This window comes from Apium graveolens, chromosome 11 (genome assembly GCF_009905375.1).
Source record: "Apium graveolens cultivar Ventura chromosome 11, ASM990537v1, whole genome shotgun sequence".
Classification (NCBI taxonomy): Eukaryota; Viridiplantae; Streptophyta; class Magnoliopsida; order Apiales; family Apiaceae; genus Apium; species Apium graveolens.
In genome coordinates, this window is record NC_133657.1 from 143,554,371 (window position 1) to 143,570,162 (window position 15,792).

Consider the following 15,792-nt stretch of genomic DNA (forward strand, 5'->3'; position numbering starts at 1 on the left):
TTTCAGTTTTTAACAAATTTCATTAATTATTATCGTTAGTGCTAGTCAACGAAATGTTTCGGTCGTTAACAATATTTTTAATATTTTATTTTATTTCCTCTGTCATATACATTGTAACTTGTAGGCCCCCAAACCCAAAAAGATTATCATATTTAGTTTTGCAGAAAATAGTTTAATAAGAGCATACTTTAGTATAGTAAAATAGATAATTTTTAAAAACAATTAAATACATTAAAAATAAGAATACAGAAATTCTTTAGGGAATAACTTTTTATATTCTGTATAGTATAAAATCTAGAAAAAGCTGAAAACGACTTCTGCTTAGTGATCACTAAAAAAAAAGGTAAAAACACCCTTTATCTCGGAAAGCAACATTGATATTTACAAACATAAAATATCCCTAGCCAGCCATTTAGTTTGATCAAAAATCATATCATATATAGCAAGTGTATAGTATTTTTCCATATTTTCATCAACAGAACACTAAATCTGCAGACATTTTTCATTAACATAAAAAAATTATAATGATTAAAAGAATATCCTAAAGATATTTCCCGTAATTTGCCGATATCAGGATTTATTAGCAAGTTTAACCATAGGAAGGAGAGAACAAGAAATTAGACATCACCCCCCCCCCCACTCACACACAAAGGAAAATGAAATGCTAGGACATGGAGAGCAGCTTAGCAAGCATCAAATTAACATCTACAGCCTTTATATCTGCGCATAAACAACTCGAATGTATGATAACCATTACCATTTGCTAGTTGATAACAATATACATGGTCGTGTATTACACGTGCAGACTCCGTATATTTTCTATGAAGGAAAAAATGCATGCTATTACATCCGGCATAGTAAGATCACCGAGTCAGATATTTACACGCCTTTTTTTGACGGTTTTGGATCAATAACGTGTTCAGAATTTACAGCAGCCATACACCACCAGTGGTATATAGGTTCCCATAAATGAGCTAAAGAATTAGCATGTGCAGCTATACAAAGATGTGAGGCTGAGTTGGTGCCACAGAGAAGTTGTGTCAGCCCGACTTTATAATGTCAAGAACGACATTTAGGTTTGTTTGCTTGAAACTGATGGTGGTGTGGCTAAATCAAGTGTCAACTAAAAAGCAAATATTCTCACTGAACATCAAAGAGACGCTGTCCTGGACTTGCTTGCAATGGGAGCATAGACTCTTGCTTACCTGAAATGAAAATTGCAAGTTCTGCTGGAGCGACCACCATTTTTAACCATTCATGAAGTTCTTCACCTTCTACTTTCTCTTTTTCTGAAATTAATATATTGTAAGTCTGACAAGTTAATCTAAAAGGCAGTTTATTTTAAAATCATTTCGAAATAAGAACCTAATAAGATTTAATAAATGTCAGTAACAAACCAATCAACGGTATGTATTACCTTCAAGATATGCACCAAGACCCTCCAAGACGGTAGGGTTAGCACGCACAACACACAGTGCTACTTCAAGAGCTGACTGTAACAACGCTTTGACCTCTCTTTGAGCAAGATCATCAAGATGTCCCTAACATATTCAGGAAAAGGATATCGGGAGATATAAATGGCGCGTCTCAGAAAAACAATAAGGGAGGTACATGAAAAATTATTTGAATAATAAAGATAAATAAAAGGTCAACCTGATCCCTTCCCCACGGAGAGGCTCCAGAAGAGTCATCAATCCCGCCACTAGAAAGTGTTGACAATGAAACAGGGCCTATTGTCTGATTAAGACCGTACTCAGTAATCGCCTTGTATGCCATATCAGTTGCACGCCGTATATCATCAAGTGCACCGGTTGATACACGGCCTGAGTAAACAACTTCTTCTGCTGCACGTCCTCCAAGGAGAGTAACCAAGCGCCCACGCAACTCATCAACAAAGAGTAGATATCTATCCTCAGTGGTGGGAGGAGTGTAAGTAAAACCCAGTGCCCCTCCTGATCGTGGTAATATACTCAGCTTCTAAAAAAAGAAAGTAGTAGGAATGGGTCTTCAATTAATAATTAGTTATCAAAGAAATTAACTATGATCATGAAGGCTTTAGTATTTTAACAATAAAAGGAGAAAAATCGGATTAAACGGTTTACAACACATACAAACAGAAAAATGAGTGGTAAACATGTCATTAAGATTTTCTTTATTACATAGAAATCCATGATTCTGATAATGCTACAGATTGATTGATTACCAGTGTTCTATGTTACTAGGTGGGCATAAAAGATAGCATCAAGGCGTTTTCCTAGGTTATCCTCTTTAATTATCATTAAAGATTAATTTTCTGTATTTTTGCATGTGTGGGCTCTTATCTCCAAAGATTACAACACTCTTTACTTCACTACTTGGTACTTTAGTTGGTATAAAGATGAGTAAATGGTAATTAGCGGCAATAGTTGAGAATCACAACGACAAGCTACTCAATGTACCCCACCCAAAAAGGATTATAAAGCATAGGTCATAACAAGTGCACAAGACTCCCATGTCAGTAGGGTCTGAGGAAGGTCTCAATGTATGCATCCTTGCCCATATTTTATAAACAAATTACTTTTAGGGTTCGAGCCCGTGACATACTGAATAGCAAGTAATCATTTGACCATTGCACTAGGCATGTCCCTGAAATTAAATAAATAAAAATAGGAAAGGAAGACTATTTACCGAGACCCTTGGTTGTCCAGGAATGAGATTTGCAATGGCCGTCCCTACAACAGCGTGACCTGCTTCATGCCTGGCAACCACACCTTTTTCAATACCCTGCAGCTTAGCAGTCTTCTTCTCAATACCCTGTCATATTGATTCAACCATCTACAATCTTAGAATAAATCATTATTGCATTTTTTTTTATATGAACTGTACAAGCATCTAAAGCAAGATTAAGAAGGTAAAATAATGACAAACTGCCATAAGAGCCGATACCCTATGGGAAACAGTAAATAATGCTACATCAAAAACATGGTTTTCACATCGATGAGTCGAGGCGAGTCGATGGACCTCCAGCTAGTCGACTAGTCGTAGACTAGTCGATAAAAAAGTAATATAATATTATAAATTATATATATGTGATTTTATATACACATATATATTTGCATTATGTAATTTGGATTTTTAAGTTCCATAATATTTTTTTTAGATTCCATAATCTTCAGAGTTTCCTGCCATTAGCCTAAAACAAGCAAGTATTCTGTACAAGTTCATATAAAATCAATTCACAAGTCACAACACTCAACCAGTACACATATATATAATAAACAATCACCACAATCAGTTTAAACTTTAAAGTTATCAGGTACAGTGTTATCAGTTATCACATATGTATAATATATATAATTATACATACATATATTCATATGATGATTTGTAGAACTAGACACAAAAAGTTGATACATATTAGGCAGAGAAGAAGAAGAAGGTAGAATTAAAGATTCGTAGAAGGAAGAGAAGAAGAAATAAGATTTCTTAGCCGTTGAAGAGGCAGCCGTCAGTTGGAATAGAGAGAGGAGGCTGTGTGTACTAGGGTCAATCTTTTTATTAAAGATTGACCAGGTATGGACCATTTTTGGTCCAGGTTATAAACCAGTCGGTGATCCGAACGACTTTGCAGCCCGACTAGTTGACTAGTCGACAGCTTAGTCAACCAGGCGACGAAATATCGACATTCACCTAGTCGACATGTTGAGTCGACAACCATTTACTGCTTGGTCGACTAGTCGGCCAACATGACAACAATGATCAAAAATCTTACCGATCCCCTCAGACCCCCACCCCTCAAAAAAAAATCATAAACAAATCAGTACTTCATCACACAAAGAGCTGCATTTGATTTACGGAAAAACTAAAAGTATTTCTTCAAGTTATAGTCACATCATGATATATTTTGTTTATCATGAGTAAACAGTCAACTAAATACAATCAAAGTTTCCATGCAACACAAACTATTTATCCACAATAATATAGATATGCTATGTCTTTAGTAAAACAATTCAATTAATTCACATACTATGACCTTGATGACTTGCCGGTACAAGGCTCTGGCATTAGACTATAAACTACGCCCGGGATGATAAGAATAAAAAGGGATTGATGCAACAGAGTACGACTACCACAAAAATCAGTCTCACAAAGACAAAAGCACCTATATGCATGACTGTGTGTGCATTTTTTTCTAAGCCTTCTCATGCACAAATTAAAGTATGCAGCCATACAGAAGGAGAGAAAAGTTACAGCTATTGATCGCTCCACAGCATGAATGAAATCTATTTTCTCAACAACATCTTTATTCTGTCTTCCTGCTAACAGAGCAGCTTCATTCACTAAATTTGCAAGGTCTGCCCTGCAAATCATCCGTACTTCTCAAATAATTTCTGAACTGCCAACTAAGGAATTCTGAGAGCAATATCGTTAAACTAGAAAGTACATTACCCAGTGAAACCAGTCGTCATTGAAGCTATATCGCCTAGATCAACATTCTCTCCTAGCGGAAGCTCCTTTCTGGAAACATGTACATTCAAAATAGCTTCTCTTCCAGTTCTATCAGGTGTTTCTACCTAGAAACCAAATTACCTTAGTCAATTTTGTTCATGCACATAATTGCTTATCAAAGATAAACAACACGGACCATAACAACACGATCAAATCTTCCAGGGCGGCGAAGTGCAGGGTCCAAAACATCGGATCGATTGGTTGCTCCTAAAACAATTACTGCTGAGTTACTGTCAAAGCCATCCATCTCCTGCAATGTAATAGTAAACATGAAGTAAATACTCAAACTCTGCAGATCCGAAAGCAAAGCAAAAAATATCTTACAGTAAGTAGCTGGTTTAGAGTTTGCTCTCTTTCATCATTGCTGACAATGCGAAACTTTCCATCACGACTCTTTGCGACAGCATCAATCTTCACAGAATAGTAAAAGGAGGCTAAGAATCACCCAGGAAACACCACCGAAGAGAAACATTTAGAGAGATTAGTGAATTCTAACCTCATCTATAAAAATAATAGATGGAGCCGCCTTCTTTGCCCGGGCAAAAAGATCTCGGACACGGGATGCTCCCATGCCAACATACAATTCAACAAATTCACTTGCGGAACAACTTATAAATGGCACTTCTGCTTCGCCCGCTACAGCCTTTGCTAGAAGAGTTTTACCTGTCCCAGGAAGTCCCACCTGTAAGATAACCATTTGAGTACTTGTAATTTTAGAATCATATAAAGCTACAAACCTTGATGCAAAAAATATATTGGGGCACACTGCTTCTAGGTTGTGCAGTACCTCCCTAATCTTATATTCATAATAAAAAAATCTTTAGCGTAGAACATCTTTTGAATATTAAAATTGGTTAGTCCGAATCAGATTGATAAAAACATATTACATATATACCATTACACATGTACATATATATCGTATAATGCACGGGTGTATACTGATGAATTTTTCAAGTTGAAACTAATATTTAATTATAAGTTAGCTTTACTTAGCTTCACACCCCTTTCTGTCTTAAGATTTACTCCTAATTAAGAATGATTAAAATTATTGCTTTTCATAATCATCCATCATAAAGATCAGTAGTCCTGTATCTAGATCTCTGCGAAAAGATAGACCTGTATCATTAACTCACCAGGAGAACACCACGAGGAGGACGAGCACCGACTCGGAGATACCTGTCTGGATTCCTCAGGAATTCCTGAAGATATTGATACTAGTAAGACCTTCTTAGTGGAAATGAATTATACATAGCATGTAAATTTTTAAATTAAACTCCACATCAGCAGGTGATCAAATAACAATCAAACTTAAAATGAGAATGGTAAGAACCACACCAAATTCATATACACAAATCACCAAATTTTAATATATCATTCTAAAACTTTTGGTCACTTTGGCTCTCACAGTTTTCATTGGAGTATGACCCTTTATATTTTTATATAACCACAGTCACCACAGACGAAGGCCAACTATTTCTAGTATGTTAGTACTGTTTTGAATACCACAATCTCTTCAAGCTCTTCCTTAGCTTCATCAACACCAGCTACATCAGCAAACGTTATACTTTCCCCCTTTTCAGTCTCGTTAGTTCTGCTAGAGCTCCCAGACTTCCGGTTCCTTAGCTGACCAGCTGTATTCTGTACACATGCAAAGACATCACTAAAACTATATACAAGAAAATGTGTGTACTGATTAGATAGAACACATTAATATATGCTGGTCCAAACCTGAGACAATTTGAAAGGGAACCTTTGAAAAAGCCCTGCCAGCACAGCAACATAGAATAAAGTAATCTGCACCCATCAGAACAAGGACAAAATAACTCCCATCAGTAATATACATCTAAAAAAGAAAAATAACAGCAACTTATACACATAAGTTATCTATCTATACTATTACTATATTATAATAGATGAAACCTTGAAAGTTTGGTTGGTACGGTCCTTCGTTAATTTACTTAATTACCATTACTTAATGATTTTATTATTTTACTTGATTACCCTTACTCAATTAGTTAATAAACCAATTACCTTTTTTAAGTAAAACATGTTACCTATTTTATCTTCTCCAACTAAAACCCGTCTTTTTCCAAAAATATTACGGACAATTCTATTTAATAAAATATTATAATTACTAATAACTTATCAATTACATTTTTCTACAGAAACACATTACGTTTTCTATTTTAAATAACAAAACTTGCTATGCTTCCGAAAATAAAATGGAAATTCTTTTTAATAAAATAAAATAAAAACTTAATGATTATTAATAACTAACGAGTTACCCTTTCCAGCCCAAACACGTAATTTTTTATATTTTCTAACTAAAATACCTTTATTTCGAAAAATATCACTAACATATCTATCTATACTATATTATAATAAACATTAAAAGTCTATTCAGAACAGTATTTGTTGTTTTCACTAAATTACCCTTAGTTATTTTAATGATATTATTTTAAACCTATTTTAATCATAATTTGTATATAAACCTGTTACTTTTTTTAACTTAAACACATTACCGAATTGGAGATAATATGTTATTTGGTATAAAGGTATCGGGCAACAAAATAATATATATTATTCACCCGGGCTAAAACTATTCAACCAGCCTCGAACAAAATAAAAATTAAAATATAATTCGTTGGTCGGGCCTGGGAATAAAGCAAAATAGTATCCACTACTTATCTCGGCTAAAAAAATTATACTATCGATCCTGACTAAAATATAATTAGTAAGATTTGGCCGGAATAGAATAATGGGTATCGACCTAAAAAAACATAATAAATACAATTGATCCGAGTAAAAGAACTCTAAATGTTGAATCGTTCTAATATAAAATTAAAATCGAAATATAAATCATTGATCGGTATAATGACATCAGGATAAAACAAAATAGCATATACTATTCATTCGGGCTTAATTAATATAATATTTAATCGAGCTACAATAAAATTATAAGCAATCAAATCATATTATGTATAAAAAAATATTCACATAGCATCTTAGCTAGTATCAAGTAATATATACACACACATATATATAATATATTTCAAAATCAAAGATTTGTTTCAAGGTGAAGAAAAAAAATCCTATATTAATAGATATTGGCCTTCTCACATTTTTGTAAAAGTAAAAAAAGTGCTACTACAAGGCTAGAAAAGGTACTATATGTGTGTGTCCAAATTTTTTTCCCTTGGGTTCAGTTTTGTAAGGATGATCTTGGACGACTGGTCGTGGGAAAAAGGCCATGGGCTCAGATAATGTCTTGCACACTTTACCAATTATGTTTCTTCAAAATTGATAGTTAAATTTTATGATATATTGGTATTCCTCGTGTTGCTACTTTTCATTTATTAGGTATCACAATTACACATTTATCCACTTATTTTCTAGCACTAAGTCGGGGTTACTCCCAAGGGTTCTCCTTCGGAGTAAGGACATCGTCTGCGTACATTTTTTATCCTCCCCACCCACCCTGCTGATGTACTGGGTATGTTTAGTTTGGTTTGGTTTATGTGTGTGCAAAATTAAAGATTTGTTTCGAGGTGAAGACAAAAATCTTATATACATAAATATATGTTTGCTCACATTTAAAAGTAAAGCAGAAAGTGCTACTACACGATCTCAGCAAGGCCAGAAAAGCTGCTATCAACCATCACGAGAAATAATATGGAGAATAATATATTATACTTTACACCGAGTTCTCTTTTCTAATTTTATTTAATATCTCAATCTTATATTTACTATTAAAACTTTAATTCACACAACATTATCATATGTTGCACAAATTAGTATATTATAGCCACTAGTAGTTTGGAAGCACGATATAGTTTCAAAAAAACAATTGTAAGATGAAAGTGCCAAAACACATTAAATTTGAATCTATCATTTTTTGTTAAAGAGTATTTCCCCCTTCCAACAAATGTTAAAATATTTGATGGGATGTAATTACATTCAATAGGAGAGCACAATTTATTTAAACTGAGAATTTCCGTGGACTTCTATTTCATTTATTTACAGCAAAAAAATTAGAGTTAGTTTAAATAGAGCCCTGGCCTTCAGGGGCTTATCAAGCTATCACGTGTAGGTTCAAATATGGTCTGACCTTCCCCTCCCAAGAAACAAAAAAATAGTCCATCACTGAATCGCCTTTTGTCCCCCATGAGTCATGAGTGCATCTAGAAATTAGTGTACATTACAAAACCCAAGACGAAAAGATTAATGATAATTACCAATTTTAATGCTATCGTTTCTATTCGATTAAATAAAAATCAAACTTCCTTGTAAACAATATAGAGAGGACGATGCTTTTAGGACCATCTGCATTATTCCGTTAAAGGCATTAGTTTATATACAAACATCCGTTATCTTTCAACTCATATTAGAGCAATTTCAACAGCTTAGATAAATGAACTCCTAACTTAAAATTTAGGGAATCTAATACAACATAGAGCTCAAACAGTGTTCTAGCGGTTCCTTAATTCATCTTAGCTTCTGACCTTTAGGGCAAGTCCAACAAACATACCCAAATGAGCTCCTAAATTAAAATTTAGGAAAATCAGCACAAAATAATGCACAAACAGTGTCCTAGTATTACGCTAAAACTAAAACCTAGGAAGTACTGACACTACAAAAAGGATGTCGTATGCGTGTCAGACACGGCAACACGGCTGAGTACGTGTCCGACACGCCATGTGGCGTGTCGACAGAAAGCGTGTCGACAGAAAAAGGCTACCGACATGGGGCGACCGACACCCGACCGACACGGGTCCGACACGCGACCGACACGGCCCACCGACCCAGCCCATATAAAAAAGCCCAAAATCAGTTTTTAAAAGCCCAAACCATCTTATATTATCCCTAATTTTATGTCCCTTGATGAACCGGAAATGGAAGTTGCTCTTTTTACACAAGATGATCATTTGAATGAAAATGTAGAATAGATCTTATAGTAGTTTATCACTTATTATGAAGGAAACACTATTATTATTATGAATGAAGTTGTTCAATATTTGACATATACAAATCTTATATTTTATATATTTTTTTTTGCCGTGTCCCGTATCCAGAACACTTTGATAATTGACGAATCCCCGTGTCCCGTGTCCCGTATCCCGTGTCGCCGTATTAGTGTCGGTGCTTCCTAGACTAAAACACTAGGACATTCATAATTCCTAATTTTTGAGGAACCCCTATCCATTCCCTACTTCATTTTTATGAATAAAATATTCATTTCCCTCCTTTTTCACACTTCTTTTTCTCCATCTTCCATTTTTTTCTTCAAATTTAATATTTTTTAATTATAATGAGTAGCAACTATAAGCAATATTGTTTAAGTTGATACTCAAAACCCTGTTTCACTAGAAGTTTTTATTTTATAATATTTATAGGGAACACATGAAGATAGTGTTACACGTGTATATCCATTCCTTATGCCATTTTTATCATCAAAATAATCGTTTGCCACCTTTTCTATACTATTTTTCTCTCTACAATACATAGTTGGAGTTCACATATATAATACTAATAAGAATAAGCGTGATCAAGTACAAGGATTGTTGTTGGAGTTAATATACAAATTATTGTCCTAAATCACTAGGAGTCATTTATTTATGATATTTATAAGACAGCAGGAGTCCTAAATCACTAGGAGTACTTTACAAAATATGGATGTCTCCCCAAGGGAAGGGAAGCCTACTGGACTTGCTCTTATCGTACTTTACAAAATATGGATGCCTCCCCAAGGGAAGCCTTTGCATTGCGCTTGATATGATGGTCATGTGTCTACTTGTTATTCACGGGGATAGGTCATGGAAACAGACTCTTTATAAGAAAAAGAATAAGGCACTCTGCGCATCACATTCATGCATTTACGATTCATGTGACGGTATTAATACTTCTGAAGCCTACCGGATTAGGAAAGCGAAGGCCTTTAGGAGACCGGGGAAAGCCTATGATCTCTGAGAATAATAGAGCGGGATCATTAACATTATTCTTCTTGACAGCGTAAACAAAGTTTTAAACCTTACGTTGTTGTTTAAGCCTTGTACTAGATGGTGAAGGCATGTGAATTAAAAAATGTTAAGAATTCAGTTTCTATACTTTTGGTTGTGGTGAAGGTACTCGCCTAACAAGGTAATGTGACGATTAAATAATATTTCATTCTGGTTGTTGCCACCGAATCTCTTACTCTGTTAAGTGGCAACATATCAAAAAGAGGTAGCAGGACTTGGTGAAGCATTAAATTGGTAAAAATTATGGAATGTCGAGCATACTAGATACGAGGTCAAAAAACTACTTTTTCTACACAACTTTAAAAATTAAGCATGTTTAGCACCATAATATTATCTATACTATACAATCTCATAAGCTTCACAATCATAGCCTAATTAATACACATGTTATTATCATATTCCCTTAGGGTCGCTAAAATAAATGCACAGTTCCAAATAAACTCTCGTTAAACATAAACAACAACATTAAACTCTCGTTAAACATAAACAATAACATTAGATGCTAAAATAACAAAACAAGACTTACCAATGCTGAATTCAAAAATCCACCCGACCTCTTATCAGGCGACCCAAACTCAACACCATACTCAACCATCTTCTCATAGGGAGCCTTAATATCACTAGGACGAGTAGTCGAATAAACAACTCTCTTCGTCGGCACCACACTCCTCAACAACTCCGAATCCTGCACAGCATCACCACTCCCAATCCCTTCACTCCCAACAACATCCTTCAACTTAAACATTATATTTACACCATCAACCTCAACTTTCTCAACCCGATTCCCATTAACCTTACTCAAAAAATCACTATAAGGAACACTAATCAACGTGGTTTGAGGCTTTGGGTCCGAACCAGGCAATACAATAGTAGGCCTAAACAACCTCATAACAAAAATAAAAATTCCTAACTGTAATAACAAAATACCAATTTCTTGAGCCTGAATTATAGGTTTCCACTCCCATTTCCTGCTTTTCCCCCACCACCCACCTCTCTTTTTCTCCTGTTTTCGACTCGAACCCGAAGAACTAGTCCTAACTCCATTGTTCTTGGGGTTCTTGGTATCATCCTGCTCAGAATTGGACTCACTTTCTTGTTCAGCTTTGGCTTGAATTCGATAAAGATTGAATCTTTGTGAATTTCTCAACAACCCAGTTTGTCTATACAAATTAATCGGTCTAAAAGATGAACTAGAGACATAAAGATTGGATTTTTGACATAAATATCTGAATTGATTGGTAAAGAAAGGGTATTTATGAATGGGTTTTGGATTATGAGTTGAATTTATGTAGAATTGTGTGTGGATTATGGGTTGTAGAGGGTGGATTGTTGACATGTTTTTAGGTTAAATTTAAAGAATTGAAGAAAGAAAACATGTGCAAGTGTTTGTATGTATATGTTGTGTAAGGAGATTATGTTAGAAGAGGGTTCAGAGAATGTGGGCTGTTGGATATCAAGTTTTGTCATCATCTTTAACTGTCACCGTTATTATTTTGTGTTTTGCTTCTCACAAAATAAAATAAAATTGCGTTTTGCCTTATTATAATTTTTTCAATTTTTTCAAAAGGCTAAATTGTTATACCTCACTTCCATTTCTAGGGATTGATTTGACTTTTTAATGATCAAATGTTAAAGAATTTATATAAATACATATATTATTTTGTGATTAATAACTGAATAAAAATTATAAATACATGCTATTGAAATACATATATTATTTTCACTCTTCATAATTCTTCTAAGGCGTAATCTTCTTGATCTTTTTCCAGATAGAATTCTTAGGCTTGATACTGTTTAAAAGAAAAAGATTCCAGTATGCTCTTTGACCATTTTACATACTTTAATGTTACAATACAAAATGCAAACTAAGATTACAATACAACTTACATAGAGTTGTCAATTTGACTCAGTATTGTTATTGTCCAGGCATGTCTTGCACAACAATCTCACCCAATTTGTTAAAAGATTGCTTAACACAAATTCATGCCTGTTAACAAGACTAAACCCAAGCTATGATGAAAAATAAAGTAGTTAAATGAAAATTGACACAATTACAACTTTTACACATTAGAAGATTTACAAAGTTAAAGTAGTTACAAGCATCAGGTAAATACTATTTTTGCTTCTGTTTCTTCTCTAAGGATATCCTTTAACTGAACAAGAATTTCAAGTTCTTCTACAATAGGTGTCCCACCTAGAGCTTCTACTAGTTTGATCTTGTCTGCTTTTGGATAACCACTATCTAGTAAATCAATTCTAAATCTTGAGAATTTGTCAGCTTTGATGTTCAGAAACTCTCCATCTTTTAAAATTCTGCTCATTCCTTTAGCTTTGAGCTCTGTTAGGACGTTAACACGCGCTAATAATACACGCAAGTATACGTGTTCGCAAGTAGTATAAGATTTAGATCAAATTCGTTCTCACAGAGACTCTTTGGTTAATTTAAGAATATGCACCTATGCAACAATGATATGATTATTATCCAATGTTAAGACAAATAACAAGTTGAGATTGTTTATAACTAAGAATTAAACTAACAATTATAACTAAGAGAACAAGAATGGTTGAATTAATATATATGACAAATATGGGATCCTAACTTCATTAAATACTTCATTCAATAACCTTTTTGTTCTTAACCTTAGCATGCAATGATGATGATAACTAATCAGATAACACGAAACTAGTAAACGCCAACTTTTGTTGCACGGATACACTACTATAAGACATCTACAAAAGAAATAGAAGCTGAATAGACACCAATTATGTTGAGACCCTATATGTCTATAGAATTTGACAACATAAAGGTTTAATGAACAAGTTATCTATCGTGATTGCATAGAGCAAGTAAGATGGTTAAAATTACTTACGAATCATGCATAACAATTATACATGAACCTATGCTAGCATGGCAAGTTCTAAATCTCTATATTTACTTTCGCTTCAATAGAGATTAACACGTTATCTTTTATGTTAGCTACGCACATAAGACGAATAAGTACAACTAATACTAGGATATCAATCAATAATCACACACCAAGATATTGAAACAAATTAACTATAGAAATCCATAAGTAAATTCGTTAGAACCCCACGATAACGATTAGTTCATAATCGAACTCATCATCACCATGGGTTTCAATGAAAGCATGATAATAAACAATATAAGAGTTCTAGGGTTCAAAGACAAATCAAAAACGAGCATCCAAGTATCGCCTGAATCAAAGAAAACAAAAGTCTTCTTCTCTGTAGCCGTCTCGTGCTCTCTAGGTCTTCTTATTACTCTCCCAGGCCTCCTTGTTAAAAACATCTTTTTATTGGTATATATAGGCTCCACTATGACCAGGACTCTCAAAATCTTCAATTTCGACAAAAATCAGGATCCTGGGGCAGAAACCGGGCGCAGGCGCGCTGCTACAGGGTGCGGCCCCGCTGGAATAGTGTTTTCAGCAACGCGGGCGCGCTGGTTCTGGCGCGGGCGCGCTAGTTCTGACGCGGCCGCACTGACATTCTGGAAAAATTCTGACAATTCTTCTTTTGGCCGTATCTTGAGTTCTGCTCATCAGAATTAGGCGATTCAACTGCCCACGCAAAGCTAACGAGATTTTCTACAACTTGAGAATGGCCTAAGCTTCCAATTCTGATCTCTTTTCAGAATATATATTTGAAAATCTCCTTTCTTCATTTAACTGATGCCTGAAACGCAATAACACAAAAATACATCAAAAATACCAAAAACTTGAGTCCAAAATATCAACTTAAGCCTATAATGAAGCGTTCTAAGTAGATATAAAGTCCACTTATCACACCCCCAAACTTGAATTCATGAATGCCACTACGTGAATGCAACTAAATGATAGTGCAATCGATCCCCTCAAAATAACCATAACCAAATGAATAAGCCACCGTCTCTAAGAATACAACGACTCAAAAAAGAGATCGAATAAATCTCACAAACCAACTCACAAACCAGAAACTTGCGTGTGTGGGATGTTTAACAGATATACTCCCGATATTAGATCAATAACTATAACTCATCAATCATCAAAACAATCACAAGTTTATAACTAGAATAGACGTTAAACGCATAATGACTCACAACACCTCCTTTTTACTAGAGTTATACAAGGATTCATGCTATTATTGAACATATAACAAAGATGCTTATTTGACCGTGCAATGAGTGAGGTCCCAAAAGACTTATACAATAATACCCATGTAGCGAGCGTTAGGTTAGCGGATCCCAGAATATAAAAGCCTTAGGTCACTAGCACAAAGTCCCCTAGAACTTAATAACTCGAGTATTAAAGAGCCCACTCTTGATCAATTATGCATAACACATACTTTTTTTTTCTTTTTTTTCTTTTTTTTCCAACAATTTTTGAATGAGTGTGTTTCGCTCCATCTCATTCAACCCTAGACTACTCATAAAAATATGAGCCGGCTACTAGCCATTTGACGCCTAGCCTTATTTACAGCTAGCAATGAAATCCTGCTTTTCTCCAGTTTAAAAATTAGTGCTTTTGCGTCATTACGAGAATAGCAAAAATTCTAAATATAACCAAGTGATTAAATTTCAACAAATAAACAAGTATGATCATGATCTAGATCAAAAGCAACCCTATAATACTTTGTGAAAAAATTTATTTCTGGCATGCAAATCAATTCATTAGGACTTAAACATCCCTCTATTCGTCATCACCACACTCAAATCAACATCAACTTATTAAATAACATAGTTCATCTTAAGGGATCTTGCTAAATATGCATGCAAATACAACTATATGAAATCACATAAAAATTAAACAAATATGTCCTAGATGAACAATCATGCAATACTACGAATGAAATACAACTATATGCAATCATGAATTTATATGAACTATATGAACACATACAAACTAATCCTTACATTATCACCCCCAAACTTAAAATTTTCAATGTCCTCATTGAAGGTAATAATAAGGATTTCAGGCATACCTAGTTGTCAGGAGGATCACCCTCCTCGGGTGGAGAATCAGGTGGCCAATCAACCTCGATACCAGTGGCTCAGAAGATAGTGCCCAAAGCCTGTGTCAAATCTACAGTAAAACGACGGTGAATGTCGTGCATGGCCTCCATACGCCTAGTCACTCGCCTGTACTGCTCATCACCAATACCCGTCCTATCAACTGTCTGCTGCACATGAGAAGAACCGTCTGTAGGCAAGAGAAGATCCGTCAAGCCACTCTCCACATCATCAAAAATATATCCCAACCCCTTATCATGGGGTGCACCTAAGAATGAA

The 15,792-nt window shown here is 34.7% G+C and overlaps 1 protein-coding gene across 1 annotated transcript; it reads right to left on the reverse strand.

Annotated features, from left to right (window-relative positions):
• Window positions 1-740: 740 nt before the first annotated feature.
• On the reverse strand, window positions 741-11,948 carry LOC141697002 (ATP-dependent zinc metalloprotease FTSH 7, chloroplastic-like). The gene is made up of 13 exons (XM_074501179.1): window positions 11,032-11,948; window positions 6,217-6,282; window positions 5,992-6,126; window positions 5,622-5,687; window positions 4,985-5,170; window positions 4,813-4,899; window positions 4,625-4,738; window positions 4,429-4,553; window positions 4,231-4,339; window positions 2,668-2,793; window positions 1,654-1,977; window positions 1,418-1,541; window positions 741-1,289 (listed from the first exon to the last, which is right to left on the reverse strand). Exons 1-13 carry the CDS (start codon window positions 11,839-11,841, stop codon window positions 1,141-1,143), a joined length of 2,421 nt encoding a protein of 806 aa, XP_074357280.1. The 5' UTR covers window positions 11,842-11,948; the 3' UTR covers window positions 741-1,140.
• Window positions 11,949-15,792: the final 3,844 nt, after the last annotated feature.

Bases quoted from the DNA above. Each gene is read 5' to 3' on its own strand.
- LOC141697002 (XM_074501179.1), bottom strand. From the start codon at position 11,841: ATGTCAACAATCCACCCTCTACAACCCATAATCCACACACAATTCTAC. The intron at 4,900-4,984 runs GTTAGAATTCAC...TATTCTGTGAAG, and splicing joins CTATTATTTTTATAGATGAG to ATTGATGCTGTCGCAAAGAG. The intron at 1,542-1,653 runs GTTGACCTTTTA...TGAATATGTTAG, and splicing joins CTCCGTGGGGAAGGGATCAG to GGACATCTTGATGATCTTGC.